Source organism: Chenopodium album, chromosome 9 (genome assembly GCF_948465745.1).
Source record: "Chenopodium album chromosome 9, dcCheAlbu1.1, whole genome shotgun sequence".
NCBI classification, from domain to species: domain Eukaryota; kingdom Viridiplantae; phylum Streptophyta; class Magnoliopsida; order Caryophyllales; family Amaranthaceae; genus Chenopodium; species Chenopodium album.
The window spans coordinates 56,837,258-56,855,281 of record NC_137842.1 but is presented as its reverse complement, the minus strand read 5'-3'; the positions used below and the strand labels follow the sequence as shown (position 1 = coordinate 56,855,281).

General features: G+C 31.8%; 1 protein-coding gene across 1 annotated transcript; it reads right to left on the bottom strand.

The window, feature by feature from the left end:
• Positions 1–787: 787 nt before the first annotated feature.
• Positions 788–10,004, bottom strand: LOC145558598 (glucomannan 4-beta-mannosyltransferase 2-like). Its single transcript, XM_081619886.1, has 9 exons — positions 9,206–10,004; positions 8,590–8,688; positions 7,490–7,742; positions 4,343–4,453; positions 3,180–3,316; positions 2,249–2,362; positions 1,942–2,141; positions 1,633–1,851; positions 788–1,491 (listed from the first exon to the last, which is right to left on the bottom strand). Exons 1-9 carry the CDS (start codon positions 9,530–9,532, stop codon positions 1,338–1,340), a joined length of 1,614 nt encoding a protein of 537 aa, XP_081476012.1. The 5' UTR covers positions 9,533–10,004; the 3' UTR covers positions 788–1,337.
• Between the last annotated feature and the right edge of the window lie 8,020 nt (positions 10,005–18,024).

Below are 18,024 nucleotides of genomic sequence, written 5' to 3'. Positions count from 1 at the left end.
AATGAAACAGAAGTAGTATTTAATATACTAAATGTTCAAAATTTGCGATTTTTCAAATTTATTTATCAAATATTCAAAAGTATAGGTGTTGTGCAATGCGATTGTTCATATTTTTTTATTAAATGTTCAAAATTTGCGATGTTTAAAATTTTTACTAAATGTTAAAATTTTGCAATTGTTTAAATTTTTTACTAAATGTTCAAAAGTATAAGTCCACCTTAAAATTTAAGCCTTAAGCGCACCTTAAAATTTGAGCCAAATTTTTTACTAAATGTTCAAAAGTATAAGCCCACCTTAAAATTTGAGCCTTAAGCCTTCACCCTGAAGAGTGTATGCACCTACACTGCTACACATAGGACTGTTTATGTTGGGATTATTGTTGGAGTTATTCATCCCTGTAGTAAAATTCCAAGTCTACATACATTTTTGCTTCAAAAGATCAATAACCAAATTTGCAACTATCAATTAGTTGACTTTTTGCCATAAGTATTTCTTTCCATTACCCGTTTTAAGCCTAATCGTGCATAATTGAAGCTAAGTTCATAATCCTTTGAATGCTTGTGATCACCCAATTAAAGGGACTTGATTGATACTTCTTGACTTCGGCATGCATGGTTGCCGGAAATTAAAATGGCCATGCGCTAAATCCACACACAAAAACAACGAACGAAGCAAGGTTAGATACGATATGTTTTTCAATGAACCAAAATTAACAAAGGTCAATTTCCGGGATATATTGCCTTAAAAAAAGTGCTAGATTACAACCATTTTGAGTGAATTAACTGAATGAACTATACTGACATTTATCAATATATTGCTCCAAATCTTGTAGAACTTCTTGTAGTACCCTATAACTTAGACAATACTATACTAATCTTATTGTTTTTTACCATACAACTCCTTAACAAAACTAACAATCATGATAAACAAACATACAATAACTAAAATACTTGTGATCCCACAGAAATTCCAAACATCTTCCAGCCAAAAAAAAAAAAAAAAAAAAAAAAAAAAAAACAAAACAATCATTCATCTGTTTCTCTATTCCTTCTATGCTCTTCTTCCTGCTCGTTGTGCTTCTGATTTCTGAATGCTATGTCGCGATTCAAAGAAAAATGATCCTATATATATATTTCTGGATTATTACAGCGACCCATTTAAGTCGTGCAATAAGATAAGACACTTGCACTAACAATTTGTCGAATGCAATAAACACGACTGTTTATGCACAATCAAACGAGCATCCAATGTTTATAGGAAAGCGACAACATGAAATTTGTGCAAATGTGGTATTTGATTAGACCATAGAGTGACACTTCTTGAAGGATTGAACAAGACTATACGAAGGTGCCAACATAGCCAAAGCCAACGATGAAGAAGGTGATGCTTTGGAGGAAGAAGTAAACGTAGTAGCTCCACTTGCCATATAGAAAATCGTACCATCCGATGGAGAAGAGGAATACTCCAACTATCAACTCCAAGAAATTCATTCTGTCAAAATTGTTACATCAATCAAGAGCATGTTAGCAATGATTCTTAATTAGAAAACCGATAGATTAATGTACTTAGAGGTGAAAGGAAAAGTCATTTGCTTATTGTTCGGTTCATAAAAAAGAAACAATGTTGTTTTACCTGTCTAGAATCTTGGATCGCGCTTTCCTTACTGCAGCTTTTACCCCGGCTGATTTCTCTTTGGCATTCCCCTTGTTTTTCTGAGAATCTCCGAGCTTCTCAGTGACAACCCATTCGTTTGCCCTGCCTGCTTCAAAGAGGCCAATGAGTGTGGCCTTAGTCCGATGCAAGGACATCACATTCTCAAACAAGATCCAGTAAAACAGTAGGTGAATTGACCTGCATTTTATATTTTATAGCAGATTGTAAATGAAAGATCAAAGATAACGAAAGTCGTTGACAGAAATTAATGTTGAGCTAGTACTAGACCTTGGAGTTCCAACAGAGTTGAGGATGGTGATAACTGAAGGGATATAAACTGATCCCCAAATTGGGACTTCGACTTCAGGAATGAGTATTGTCAAAGGCAGGATAATACAGTAGAAGAAAAAGGTGACCATATGAGCTGTGATCTTTCTCACTAAGAAGAAGCTGTAGATTGTGTACACTTTCTTCCAGAATCTCACATTCTGCAAAACCAAGATTTTTATGAATATACGAAATGATCAAAAGAAGCTAACTATGATTAAGGCTAATATAATCGATTTTATTTTGTATAAACTGATTGAATGCTGACCTTATTTCTGACAATCTCCATGACCATTTTCCTGAAGAGATTAGCAGGGCCACAAGACCATCGATGTTGTTGAAAGCGGAAAGCCTTGAAGGTACTTGGCAATTCACTTTTAACCTGATCATAATTTTACAGAGGAAAATACACCACAGTTAAAATAGTATTCTCTCAAGATTAAAACCGGACTAATCTAAACAAAGAAAATAAAGATATTCTCTATAGCATGATGCTTAACAAGTAAAATAAATGACCACATTATCAATTTTCTAATGTTACACTATTTGTATTGGCCATCTAATTATGCTCATAGAGTTTGATCCGTTGATTAAATTCCATATTGCTCTCGAGTTTATAATTTACTAGATTAAACCCCATGCAATGCACGGTTATCAAATAATTATAATGACAATAAATTTAACCAAAAAAGTATCAAATAAACTCAAACTCAGTATTAAAAAGTATGAATATATATTGTTTCAAAAAAAATGAAATATATGTAAAAGAAAAAAAAATTAAATATGTAATAGTTATAATGGAAATACTTCTCTCAAAAAAAAAAAAAAAAAAGTTATAATGGGAAATATGATATTTAAAGAAGTTTATTTTAGATTTTGTACAAATTAAGAGTCAAAATTTAGATACAAACATAAAAATAAAATTTTTTTTAGCAAGTTATTTTGGACGGAAAACTCGTTATATTATATTGCCAAGTGTCTCTTTAGGTTTCGCCTTTAGTATAATGTAATTAAGAGTCAAAATTTAGATACAAACATAAAAATAAAATTTTTCTTAGCAAGTTATTTTGGAGGGAAAACTCGTTATATTATATTGCCAAGTGTCTCTTTAGGTTTCGCCTTTAGTATAATGTAATTGATACATGTAAATTAAGGGCTTGTTATTATGTTCATAGAGTAAATTCAAATAAGAATTATACCTGAAGATCACCGAGATAAACAAATTTCCATCCACGAAGACTAGCTCGAACAGCAAGATCCATGTCCTCAACCGTAGTTCGATCTTTCCACCCTCCTGCCTCATCAATGGCAGCTATCCTCCATACACCAGCAGTCCCTGCAATTTTGGAAAGGCGCAGGGTTAATAAATGTCAATTTTTTGCATAAACATGTTGTGCCTAATATCTCCTCATTTAAAGAATTGATTTCATTTCCTGCATTAAAATCCTTATAATTAATACAGAGTATATTTATGATATTCATATTATAATTTAACCCAATCAATATTTCTGTCAAGGTTTATAATTGTCAGCAAACTTTTCTTAAAATGATTCATTCTTATCAGAATGCCCATCCTTGCTAGCTTGAACACTTGAATTACGCAAAAATATCACACTCAAATTAAATGTCATCAATATTTTCAATAAACTTTTCTCAAAAAATGTATTTTTATTAAGCAATTATAATTAGACTTAGGTAAGAACATTTTTACGCTTGGGCAATTAGCCTCCGGCCTCGTAAACAACAAGATCAATCATATGGGGCATTGCTAAGAGCACTATTAATCCTGAGCAAATGGAAATTTTAAGTTTTCATATTATCTAATAGGTTGGTTAATATTGCTACTAGAAAAATTAGCCAATAATCAAATTTCAAAATATCCGAAAATAAATGTAGATACTTCATACTCCGTAGTCCATATGATACATATGAGGCCTTGTTCATTTTTTTAATATAACATTAATGTTTTTTCCAACCAATTTCAATAATTTGCTATTACACATTGAGTATCAAACACTACTACATACTCTAATCCAATTAAAATTATGTCCTTGTTGAGTACTAAAACTAACAATCAAAGGCTGTTAATTATGCTGCTACATTACTTTAAACTAAATGTCCACTTCTTCTTGAATACTCAATTTCGATATTAATAATACCTATAAACATTTAATTTTATTATTAATTTTTTCTATATTTTAGTACAAGTGTGATAAGTTAACCTATGATTGCGAGATTTGATATTCTGGGTGAAACGTGTCACGTGACGTATCATAAATGAGGCAGTATATAGCAGTTCCTGAATTGTGTCAGGTGTAACAAATGGCTAAGTAATGGGAGAAACAAGAAAGTTGGAAATTACCATTGAATCCAAAGAAGGCATGAGTTGAAGACCCCACTTCTTGTTCTACCTTAAAATGGTAGTCTAGTGACATCTCTTGCATCCTCGTCATTAGGCATTCGTTTGCGTTCACTGTAAATCAGCCATGTTAAAATGGATTAGTATAAGTGTGTAACCAATTAAGAAATCGATAAATTACTTGCGTTGACCATTTGTTAGACAACGAACAAGAAGTTAAATGTTATAACGTCCAGATTTGTAATCTAATAAGGCTTGCTTTCTTCAGCTTAATTTCATTTCAGTTCAGCTCAGCTCCAATCAGTTCAATTCAGTTTCTAATTTCCTTATCTCATAAACAATTTATTTCAGCTCTATTTAGTTCAGCTCAGCTAAGTAAATTAGAACAGGTCCTAATTGTTTGGTAACGCAACTCACACATGACAACATGACACTGCTCTTAAGTAGTAATGTTTCGTTCATTACATATTACCTGACTTTTTTTTTTAATCAGCTTACACTTAAATATTAATATATAATTACTTGTTAAATTAATTAACCACCGATAAATTAAAATTTCAACAAATCCACTACTTTGTACTCGTAGTAACTACCACACTCAAAAGTGCACATATTATAAAGTTTACTCTACCATATATAGTGATAAGTGACATTTATATTTACATAGTTAAGCCTAACACATGATCATAACAAACTAAAATTACAATGGCATAAGATTCTAAAGAAAAAACACCAAATCCACAGCAATTATTGAAACCTAATTGTGATTTATTAAAATGGTGGAACACCATTACTTTAGGACAGGTAGTGTCGGCGGAGACAGAGTGGGGTCTACCAAATTTGGCTGTTATTAATCAGAGTGAGTGAGAAAGTGTCAGTAAGCAAGTAATAGCTCAGCAAATAGATGCTATTTTACCACGTGCTTGTGGGGCTGTCCAACTGCTCTACCACTCTAGATTTCATTACCTCTTTTTTTTTTATCCCTTCGTTGACCAACTACCCTTCTTCTTTTTTATCCGTACTGTATAGGTGTAATTGTAAAAGGTAAATTTATTGCCAAGAAAAAAATTGTTTTTTATGAATGTATTAATTGAGAAATATAGAGTATGTAATTGTATATGAGAAAATTTCATACTCGTAATAATTGGTGTTATTAAAGTTTTGAGTTTTGCGGGGAATTGGGTTGGCCGAGAACTTGCCTTTTAACAAAAGGGTTAAACAACCCTTGTGCGCGCGAAAAGCAATGTCAGAGTGACACATTAATAGAATTAGGGTTTGTGCTGATTTAGTGAAAATAATTAAACTGAAATGAAATTAATTGTTTATGAGAGAAGGAAATTAAAAACTGAATTGAACTGATTGGAGCTTAATTGAACTGAAATTAAGCTGAAGAGAACAGGCTTTGACTCACACTAATGTGATAGATACTATCACTCATGATTATTTTATCAAAGCTGATTTAGAGCCTGTTTACATTTATTGAATTGAGCTAGTTGAGCTGAGCTGAACTAAACTAAAGTGAATTGAATTGATTAGAGCTAAACTAAATTGAACTGAATATTTTATGAGAGTGAAAAATTAGAAACTGAATTGAATTGAAAATAGGATGAAATGAACAGACCCTTAAGATAAATTTATCAAATTTTAATATGAGACGGAATTATAATAAGCACATTGTACTCGTATAATTTATTGTAGTTTCATTCCACCTCATATGAACCGACAAAAAAAAAAGCTAAGGGGGGAGAAAGGTAATGTAGGCATAACATAGTAACATGGATTGTTATGCTAAAAGACAAACCTTACCCCAGAAATTTAGGTTGATCACAATTTACAACAAATATAGCAGAAATGAGAAGATAAGAAGAGAAGAGCAAGGTAATGGAGAGTGGTCCGGTGGCATGTAAATCTTAATTTAATCAAGCTTTAGAGTGAAGAAAAAGAAAGAGGACACTTTAATTATACCTTTAATCAGAATCAATTAGTAGCACTACATGCATTAAAAGTTTTAATATAATCACCATTATGTTCAAGAGATTGTTTATAAAATCTATACATTGGAGATAGAGCAGCAAAAAAAGATTTGAGCATATTACAGCTTGGCCCCTTGGGAACATTTAGATTCTTATTAGTCCTTGATCTCTTTGTTTATATTATTGTGCTCTTATTTACCAGTTATGACTCAATTCTTCAATATTCAACGTTGTCTTACAGATAATACTATATTCACTTGACTTGTTCGACCAACAAATAGTACTCATGTTGCTTAAGTTGATGGTTATTTTTGTCGGTGCTAAATAGACTAGCTCAAAACTTGGTTCAATCAACTTCTTTTACATCTAATCTTTGTTATACTCCTATCACATTCATTCTCGTATTAATTCTTTTCAAATCCACACGATTAACTATTACTTTTCTATAGACAAAATTACATTAGGTGCCCCTCCGTACGAGCGCTAATTACATACGTAGTCATAAGTCTATGAGTTAATAATTGATATGTGAATGGCTATAAAACAAACTAAGGACCATCATCAAACCCGTTAGAGTAGGAAATATCCCGTGATTGGTGGGTACCTCGATTGAGAAAGAAACTCCTAGTATTTTCTCGTGTATTAAACCAAACAATTTCATTTTTTCATTTTTGTTTTTTTCTTTTTTATTTGTTTTTCTTTTTGTATGCTATTCTTTCCCAAAGTGTAAACTTTACCCCCACCACATCCCTATTCTCAAACAATGTAAAATTACACAAAAATTGAAAAGATTGGTGGCATTTTCCAAAAGCATATAAAAGTTATTAAAAGACAGAATTATAATAAAAATAAGCATTTTTTTTAGCAAAGAAGTTAACAGTCCACCGACAGTTTCTCGTTATAGAGAAAAAATAAGGTAGATGGTCACTAATCGTAATTATTTGTGCGGGGTATAAGACTATACTAGTCTAGACGTATAATATAGTAATAATATTCACTATTTTATTTGTGTGTGTCAGTGTGTCACATCCTCAACGCACATTAATAGATATGAACATATTGATACTAAGAAATTTCTTTAAAAAATCGAGTTTAACACTTGGACAAGAACACAAGTCACGTATCAATATCAGACATTATTAGGTAACGTATAGGTGAATAGAATCTATGTACTTACCAAATCTCCACCGTCCTTGAACAAGAGCTAATTCAGGGTTGTACATTAGGAATGGAATTGCTCGTCGGAGATAATCGGGCTCCGGCCGGAAATCAGCGTCGAAAATTGCAACGTACTCGCAATGCTTGACATAGTCCCTCTTTAAACCTTCCTTAAGAGCACCAGCTTTGTAACCGACACGATTTTCTCTAATTTGGTACACTATATTAAGCCCTTTGCTAGCCCATCTTTGGCATTCTAATTCCACCATATCCTGTAAATAAAATATTCATAATGTCTCAAATTTAGCAACATAACGCAAAAACTTTAGTGGAGTGCAAAGATGTAATTCAATAAAAATTTGTGGATTATCTTAGTGAAATGATTACAACTAAAAAAAGCAGCAAATTATATCGAATTTTAAAGATTAAATCACATTTTACTTTTCCCGTACAAGAAAAGGCAAAAATGTCATGTCATAGAAACGGCATCTAGGCTTAGAGATTAGGCCTAATTTAGTTAACTCTTAAAGCTAGTTTATTAAGTACATTATAATCAAATTGATAAATCTCATACCTTACACCAAAAAAAAAAAAAAAAAAAAAAAAAAAAGAGAAAAAAAAAAGGAAAAAATTATCTCATACCTTTCAACTAATTAAAAGTTATGGGAACGGTAATTACCGGCTTTTTTTAAAAAAAAAAAAACGTCTTAATATCTAAGAAAATTAAGTTATGATTAAAGAGGGTAATTCAAGTCGAAAACACGAATCAATAGTCTTACTAAATTCGGAATGATAAATTTAATGCGAAAGAGAAAGTAACACTTTATTTGCTACTAATAATTAAGTACAAACCTGTATCAATCATGGTTTATGACAATTAGATTACATTTTTGGCATTAACACATTATCTTACTCATCTACCAAACATTTTATTTTAATTAAAATTGTAACAATGACTAATAAATCACCGATAATATTAAATGAAAAAGGGAAAATGATGTAATAGACAAAACCTATTTAAGGAAAAAACAGAATTCAGTTGTACTCCTAGTACACTAATATAGTGACTATTGTACTAGACTAGGCATTAAATTACGAAAATGCCCAAATCATTTTTACCTTGATAACCGGATCAGTTGAGTCATCAAGTACTTGGATCACCATTCGATCAGCCGGCCATGAAAGGTTACAAGCCGCACCAATTGATACTTTGTACACCTACACAAAATTACCAAAATTATACATTAAATAAATTAATATATTTACTAATCATAATTAATTATTTAATTAACTTAAATTGTGAAAAAGTGGCAGCTTTTCTTTAATTACACAACTATCAAAACCAAATCAACCAAGTGGCACTAACACCGCACCAAGTCAAGGCAACATCTACCATGATTTGTGTGAACCTAAAAGAAAAAGTCTACTATGATGCATAAATCTTCTCTTAGAATTTTTTTTTTTTTATTATTATTTCTACCCACAGTAATCTCAATATAGACGGGATTTGATCTCAATTTTAGAAACCACCTCAAAGACGTCACCAACTGAGCTATTGGTAACTTTAATTTTGTCTTCCCACGTTAACATTGATATAGACGGAATTCGATCCCGAATTTCAGACACCACCTCCAACACATTACCAATTGAACTATTGCTAAAAAGCTAGTTAGAAAATTCCCAAATTCAAGTATCAAAAACATTAGGAAAAAAGGGGGGTATGAAATATTTATACCTCTCTTTCATTGAACATAGGGATTTGAATAAGAACATGAGGGAACTTATTTGAGCCGCCAGTTTCAATATCATCAATAGAATCAGGTAAAGCTTCCCATTTATAACGTTTTTCAGGCTTCTTCCAAAACAACTTAACCAATACAATTACAACACCCATATAAAGCCTTTCCATAAACAACATCAATGACATTGCTAAACAAATAATAACACCAAGTTTAAGCATTGGTACAATTAATGGTGCTTTTATTGTTTCCCACATTAATCCTAATTGAAATGATAAATCTCCCCTTGCTTGTAACAGCTGATCTTGGATTAAATCCGCCATTTTTACCCCTAAAACAGGGGATTTTGGGCTTAAAAAAAAGGGGGATTTTTGGGTTCAAAACAGGGGATTTGGGGATAAAAAAACAGGGGATTTTACAAAAAACAGAGTAATTTCTTGAGAAATTGACAATGTGGGTGAAATGGGGTTTTTGAGAGGATGATTTGGGGGATATTTTTATTATTTTTTTTTATTTATGTATAAATCTCTTCTTTCTTCTGAGTTTTGTGCCAAACAATACTTGCTGTTTTCTTTCTAGCAAGGTAGAAGAGAACAGAAAGTATTGTGGCACTAGACTAGAGAGAGAAAAAGAAGAGAGAGAAAGAGAGAAGTAGGAGAGAGGTGGGTGGTGGGAAGTGAGAGTAGAGCAAGTGATGATGAGAGAGAGTTTGTATAGATGTTTTATAGTCAATTTTTGTTTGGGTTTTTGGTTAATTGCTTACTTTCCAATCTCTATTTTGTTTTAATTTACCTTTTTCTTTTTCTTTTTCTTTTTTTATTTTTTTTTATTTTTTATTTTTTTATATATATATTTATTTAGGGAGGGGGGTAAGGGTGCATTTTGCTTGCTTGATGACTATTATTTGGTGGCATTAGTTAAATATAGATTTTTTTCAGTAAAAATCCGTTTTAATCAATAAAATTTAGTTTTAACCAATGAAAAATAATTAATTAGTTGTATTAAGTGGGGAAAAGTAACGAAACAGCGAAATCAATTGTAATTAGTAAATATTATATTCCATGTTTAGAATTTAGTTTCACGCGAAAAAATAGTTATTATCCTAGGAAATTCATTTTCTTTTATAAAAATAGAAGCTACGAGTAAAAGTTGTTTTGATTTGGTAAAAATTAAGTTACGAAGATAATTTCTTGTCATTTTTTGTGTCATGGATACAAATAATGTACTCTGTACCTAAAATTTAAAAAATTGATTTTGAGTACATAACTACATACAATGTGGCTTAAGGATTGAAACAATGTATTTAGGGCTTGTTCTCATTGATTGAGCTCAGCTGAACTGAATTGAACTGAAATGAATATTTTATAAGAGAAAGAAATTAGGAGCTGAACTGAACTGAACTGAATTTCAACGTAAGAGAACAGGTCCTTACTCCGTATAAGATAACAAGATGTAGTACTCTCGTACATGTATTGAATGTATGATGTACTGTATGTAACTATGTAAGTGATGTAACATAAAATTCTTTACTTGTCTCTTTAAGCATATAAGTCACTAAAGTATTTCCATTTACAACTTCTTGGTTGTAAAATATTTAGAAGCATTATACTTGTTGGTAAAAAGGGACAGCTCAACCTGCCTTCATCTTAACAGTTGTATAAAAAAGGAGAGATTATAGATTGGTAAAGTATATGGTTAAGACTGAAGAGTAACCACGTTGTTTGTGTTTGAGATTTTTGCTTATTTTTTTAGCTTTAAATAAATAAACCATAAAGTATCAAGCTATCAACCTAGTTAAAGAAAAAGTAATATGACATGCATGTACTCACTCCGTTATTATTTGTCTTAATTTGACATTTTATATTTTTAAACTATTCATAAAATCCACTCTTAATTAATACTAGTATTATTAGTGATTTATATACACAAAAGCTAAGAAAAAATAAAGTTATATTAACACTCACTTGAATCATCTCAAATTATATATAGTTTTTAAAACTTTTCTTAATTTATATTTATTAATAATTAAAAATATTATTGACCAGATTTTTGCATTGACATATATATCAGTCAAAGTGGGACAGTTGCAATAAATTTGAGAGAGTATACGTCTTCAATATATGTTAGAATCACGAATAATAATATACTGATTGACCTGAACACCTTATAATCTTCAAAATTGCGCTTATTAGAGAGGCCGCCACAACCCACTGCTCTCTCTAACCAGGCTACGTTTGTGAATAAGATAGGGTGGCTAATGGGTTTCCATTGTAAACCTCGATATGAAGGCTCATCAAACTATCGTGAAAGAACACTTTTTTCTCTAGTTTTGTGAGTAGGTTGTGTCGACTTGTATACTTTTAATTAATCTTGGACGAACCAACGTCACTCTTAGAAGATTGACACAAGACCGACATGACACAAATGTTGTGCACTTGACCGCTCTTATCTCATTTAAGATATGGTTGATTAAGGGAAAATGTCCGATGGCCCAACACATGACCCGACTTATGGCTAGTGTGCTTTTATAGCCGCACCTAGTTAGAGGAAGAACAATCCAATTTTTTTAATATAATGTTGGCATGTTAATATTCTTTGTGGATGTGAGTAAACTTATTTGGTAAATTCTTATTAACTGATGAGATATCCAATCATTAGAAATCAAATTCTATAGAAATCTATATCTATACTTCTATACTTAGTATTTAAAAACACAAACAACACATTACTCATATGCCACATGTCACCACAAACCACTCATATGCCACAAGTCACCTTCTTTATCAAAAAATAAAGTTCATGTCTTTGTGCATTCTGTAACTTGCAAATTTAAGTAAGCAAATTAAGTGTTTCAACTAGACCAAAATAAAGTCTTAGTCTTTTCATCTCATAAACTTAAAATAAAGTAATAGTTAAAAAAAATAAAAAAAATAAATAAAAATAAAAAAAAAAAAAAAAAAAAAAAAAATTTTTGCTAATTAGTTCACATTATATAAACATACTTTTTTTTTTTTGAAGGAACACATTATATAAACATATATATAAAGTACAATAAAACAATGCTGACTCATATAACACAAATAAACAACACATTACAAGGAAAATATTCTAAGTAATAACCCGTGCATGGAACGGGCCAGAAGGCTAGTTACTGTTAATCACGGTTCTGTCTATACTACTCCGTATATCAAAATGCTTTGTCTTTTTATTAGTACTTGCATTTAATAATGACATATTGAGACGACATAGAATTACTCTAGCTAGTCATCAGCAACAGCCTTTGTTTCTTTTTCTTTAAAACCCCGTAATTTTCTGCATGACCTTGGTTACAATCGGAAGGTGGCAACAAACTAGTACGGCGTTACATATACATCATCTCATCCACATAATAAAATAAAATAATCTAGTTTGATCTCTTGGTTAAGAAATTTAACAATCTTTGATTTGGTCCAAAACACCTTAAAAATCGATTTTAGACCAAACTTTTTTTTAAAACCTGTGAATAAAACTTCTACTATAAATATTTAAGAGTCATTTGGTTGGGAGTATTCATCAAAGGAAATGAGATTCAACTGCCCTCATTCCCTTTGTTATTGTTTGTTAGCCTTTTTTCCCATTCTCTTTACCCTCTTCATTCCCCCAAGTTCTTTCAAATTGATTTCTAACCCTCCTTAGGTATTTCCATTCTCATTCCTTAGCCACCACCACATCACCATACCACCATCCTCTTACCTATCCAAACCGCCAGAAACACAGCCACCGCACTGAAGGAAATGTGTCCTCGACTCTCGTGCAATTACTAATATAATATTGATCGTATTATGGAGATAATAAGTTCGTTTAATTGGGTCGTCTTTACGTCTTGCTAGAGACCAATATTGATCTATCATTGGGTTAAACCAATGACAACTAAATGGATCCTATGAGGTCACACGTTACAGTGTTAGGTCGAACATGAATACCGAGTCCAAAAGTTGGGCTTAGTGAATGACTGGCCATAAGGAGTAAGATAGGAATAAGTCTTGCCCTAATTAGATAATATGATTATATATAATAAAGGGCTTAGGGAAAAATAAAAACAAACGTTCATCTCTCAAAAAGAAACAACGTAATATTTTTCCCTTCCTCTCTCTCTACAACCGGTTAGAAGTTCTCCATAGAAGAGGAGATTAATCTCTCTCGTCTAACTAGCATTGGTGGAGGTTCGATCTACACTAGTGGACCAATATTAGAGGAGCAACAATTGGGGCTATAATCTCCACAAGAAGGTAGAAAAAAGCTTGGGAATTCACGCATCAAAGGTTAATTCTAAACTATTATGTGATCCTTTATTTGTATATGCATGAGATCCTGTTTAGGTGCGTATGAATGAGATTCATGAAATTCCGCTTAAAGTACCTAAAACCCTACAGTGGTATCAGTTAGCCCCTTGCATATAATTTATTGGTCACAATAATATGATTATTTTGATGTATTTTATGTTAATTTTAATTTGATTAAGGGGAGGAATTGAATTATGGATCGAATAACCCAATTAAAATATGATTTTGATTTATTGGAATTGATTAAATGAAGATTTAATTGCTCAAAATTTTTTTATTAACCCTAGCCGAATTTTTTAGCCCTAAATGCATTAATTAATTTTCTGATTATTGTTGTGTTATGAACCCTAATTTCGAAAATTAATGTGTTAATTTCATATTATTTGATTTAATTTCTCATACTTAAAAGGTTTTTAGTGTGATTAATTAATTCATGTAAAAGAGTTTTATATGAATTAGAAATCAAATTTTATCAAAAGCCCTATATTATTTAAAATGGAGATTTTAGATTAATTTTCTGAAATTATGCATAAAGGAGTTTATGTTTAATTTAATTAGATCACCAAATTAATTTTGCAAGAGTTGTGGAATTAATTTAACTCAAAAAAAAAAAAAGGAAATTAAGAAGCTGAGTGGGAGCAGCCACGGCTGGGTGGCAGAACCGCTCGTCGGTGGTCCACCGTGGCTGCTCGGTGGTCGTCAGGGGCGGAGGGCAGCAGGTGACGGGTTCAGGGGAGGGGCAGTGGCTGAAACGTGCAACTGTTGCACGGTTCCAGCCACTGCTCCTGCTGGTTGGTGTGCTGGGCTGCTGCCTGGTGCGCCAGCCAGCGCTGCTGTGGCTGGGCAATCTGCCTGGCTGCGGCGGCCAGCTGCTGCGGTGGCTGGGCTCCGGCCTGGCTGCTGCGGCGGCTGTGACGTGGCTGGGCAGCCTGTTCAGCCACGGCAGTCACCTGTTTCAGATTATAAATAAAAAAAAATTGATAAAAAATAAAGTATTTTAATTAATTTTGAATCATGGATTTAAATTTAATTAAGGATAATTGTTTAAAAAAGCTGTTTTTAAGGAGATAAATGAGCGATTCCAATTATGATTATTTGACTTGATTTAAATTAAGTGATTATCCATAATTTGATTTTTTAATCAAATTAAAATTAGATGGTTAACTAATGATTAGGATAGAATATAAATGTGATTTATTTTCTTAGATTATATATTTATTTGATTTCATCTCATTCCTAATTTAAATATATGATATTTTAATTATGGGAATGAATAATATGGAGATATTATCTAATCGATCGTGTCCTAAAATATGTGATATTTTGAAATATACGTTGCCTTAATTAAGAATATTTGATATTTTAATTTAGGTAAAGTATGCTATGTGATTTATTATGTGGCAATTGTATGTTATATATGATATATTATTATTGCTATAAATGACTAGTATGGCCCAAAGTTTAAATTAGAAAATACGATCTGCGTATCGTTGTGTATTTTTGTAATTTAAATACGATCTGCGTATCGTTAAGTATTTTTGTAATTTATTTTAATTATGAATTAGTTTAATTATTTAAATACTTAATTAATCCAAAGAAGAGCCCAAGATGAGAAGGCCCATGATGAAAATGGATGGAGATCCATGAAGAGTTCAAGGAGGTGCCTAATCAAGCTTAGTTCTTAGGATTAGGCCGGGGTCATACTAGCTCATATTTAATTTTGTTCATTTTATAATTATTCTTAAAATGTTTATAAGGTTATTGAATGTTGTTATCAAATGCGCTAGAGTTCACTAATTTATAACAACATAATAAACTTAAGTCCCCCAAATATTGAGGCTCGCTTTTCCAAATATAAAGTACTTATTAAACACTTGATTAATAGTAATGGGTCATGCCTCCGCAGGGCATTATTATTAATCTTGGGAGGTAAGGTGAAATTGCGAATTTTACACTCTTAATTTGGTCACCCTCAACAAAATCATCAAAAGCGTTTTGGATTTTGAAGCAAGGGGATAGTTGAACATGTGATGTTATCTATCCAACCAAGAGTTACAAGAAGTTGTAATTAGTAAAGGAGTTTCCTTACCTTGAAAATGTAACCTTAAGGAAGGGCCTCCGTCCGCTTAATGCTACATAGGGATAGGATTTTGGAATCACATTATTCATAAATATTGATTAATTTTCATGTTATGTATATCTCCTCAATTGAAAGAAATATTGAGAAACGTTCTCAAAACTAAAAGAGTATCCGTAAACCATTATCCATGCTTTGCTAAAAGGGTTTTAAAGGCTAAAGGAGTGTTAAAACCTATTTAATAATGTCACATGTCTAATTATAGCTTTCAAGAACTCAAAAAGTTTGAATAATGGAATGGCTCCACCATTGACTCATTTTGAAAAACGTTTCAAGTGATTGGACTCGATGGAGAGGTACAAGACCTCTAAAAACAACATGAGTACGACTCACATGAAGAAACCAATATTTTATCTTGATCAATATGATTGAACATGGTGAATGACTTGGATTTTCATACTGTCAAATGTTGACTAATTTAAGTGACATCATTCATCACTTATTGCATGCGGTGTTAAATACAAGATTAAACTCCAACATGAATTGTGTTGAATGGTTTTGGCAAAATTATGTAAGATGCTTAAAGTAGTTGAGCATAGTATCATTTTGAGCTTGAAAGAAATGTTCTAGATGGTTCAAATGAGAAAGGGTTAAGAAGGATGGGGACGACAATAAAAGCCAAAGGATAAAGAAAAGACAAATAATTTGTCAATTCTTAATCTCAAGGCTACTAAACTGTCAAGTGCTATTATGAATAGCAAATGTTTAAAATGAGGACTAGCTCCAAGAAATTGAAAACTACCCATAAATTACAGTTGGAAGGTAAAGAATGGAAATGTTCCACATCAAGTAGTCATAGAAATTGATTTAGCAAAAATCTACTTATTTGACATGTGATGTCGAGATTAACTCTCTTATTGAAGAATGAGGTTGAGCCGAAGAGTTGAAACTTGGATAAGGGAAAAGTAAATCTACAATGTGAGAAACAAATGTTGTTTTACATGTATGACTTTACATTTCACTTAACTATATATAGTTTAGCATTGACATAAATAATCGTTATTATATTCTTGCTATAATCAAAACATCATTCCATTGCAGTTATCACTAAATGTCAAAGATTCAAAGCATCGAAAAAATGTTATTCTATGCTTAGTTGAATCAAGGGATGTTTTGAAATGCTAAATAGGTTAAAGAGCTCTATATGTTAGATATAGATGAACCATTTCTATGTATGAATCACTTCTAGAAATGTCAATTTGATCAAAATACGAATAAAATTGCATACGGAAGCTCCGAAGGGATGGACTTCTAACATCATAAGATTATGAATCCATTGATGCATGCAAATCTTATTGTAGTTTGATGATTGAAAAGTTTATATTTTGGAGAAAAGGTGACGTGAACCCATGGTTGAATACATAACGATGTGATTAAGAAACCTAAGGTTCACAGGCTAGAGATGAACATGGACACTTCATTTGAATATGATCACACATGCTTACATGAAGCATGAATCTGAAAATTTTGAAGGAGTTCGATAAGGTTCAAAAGAAGAATAAAAGAGACTTGGAAAACATTGCGATATGATCGTAAAAGTTTACTTTTGAGTCAAATTTTTAACTTGGCAAGAATTCAAAAGCATTTACGATGTGATCGTAGTGATGAGCCACTGAGCCAAAACTTGATGATCATCCCAAGGATTGTAAAATTAGTTTACAACCTACTCCACTAAGAGAAAATGTTTCTCAAATGGAGGAAATAAACTATATAAGATATAGCATATTTCATGATGAACTGTACCTATCTTCCAAACAATAGTTCAAAGGATACACTTTTAAAATGAGCTTTTTACACTAATTACGACTGCGTCAAATCACAATGTAGATAAAACATAATATAAGATATGGATAAGAGAAGTCCTTATTTTGTTTTTCTACAAATTTAAGAATAAGAAACTTGTATTAAACTGTTTAATGCAATGTTGAATTCTAAACCTTAGTACAAGGGTACTACAACCACAAAATGTTTTGAGGACAAATTGTTTGTTGCTCTAATTGGTACATTTTTGAAAAAAGGTGTCATTTCTAAAAGGCAAGTGGGAGTAATTCTCGAAAAGGTCGAGAAGAGCAACATACCCTATGCTAAAAGAGCAACATACCCTATGCTAAAAGACCCTTTTTCATAAGGCAAGTGGGAGTATAAGTCTCGAAGGTGTTCGAGAGAACCAACAAATGAGCATGATTCACACCATGTTAAAAAAACATGTGGTCTCATTAATGTAATGGGATACGTAACCATGTGTCAAGGGCCACATTCCATGTATACCCTTCCTATGTTGTTCTTCATTGAAAATAAGTTTTCACTTGTTGCGCATAAACCCGCAAAGTCTAGTAAATCTAAGCCAGAGAAATAA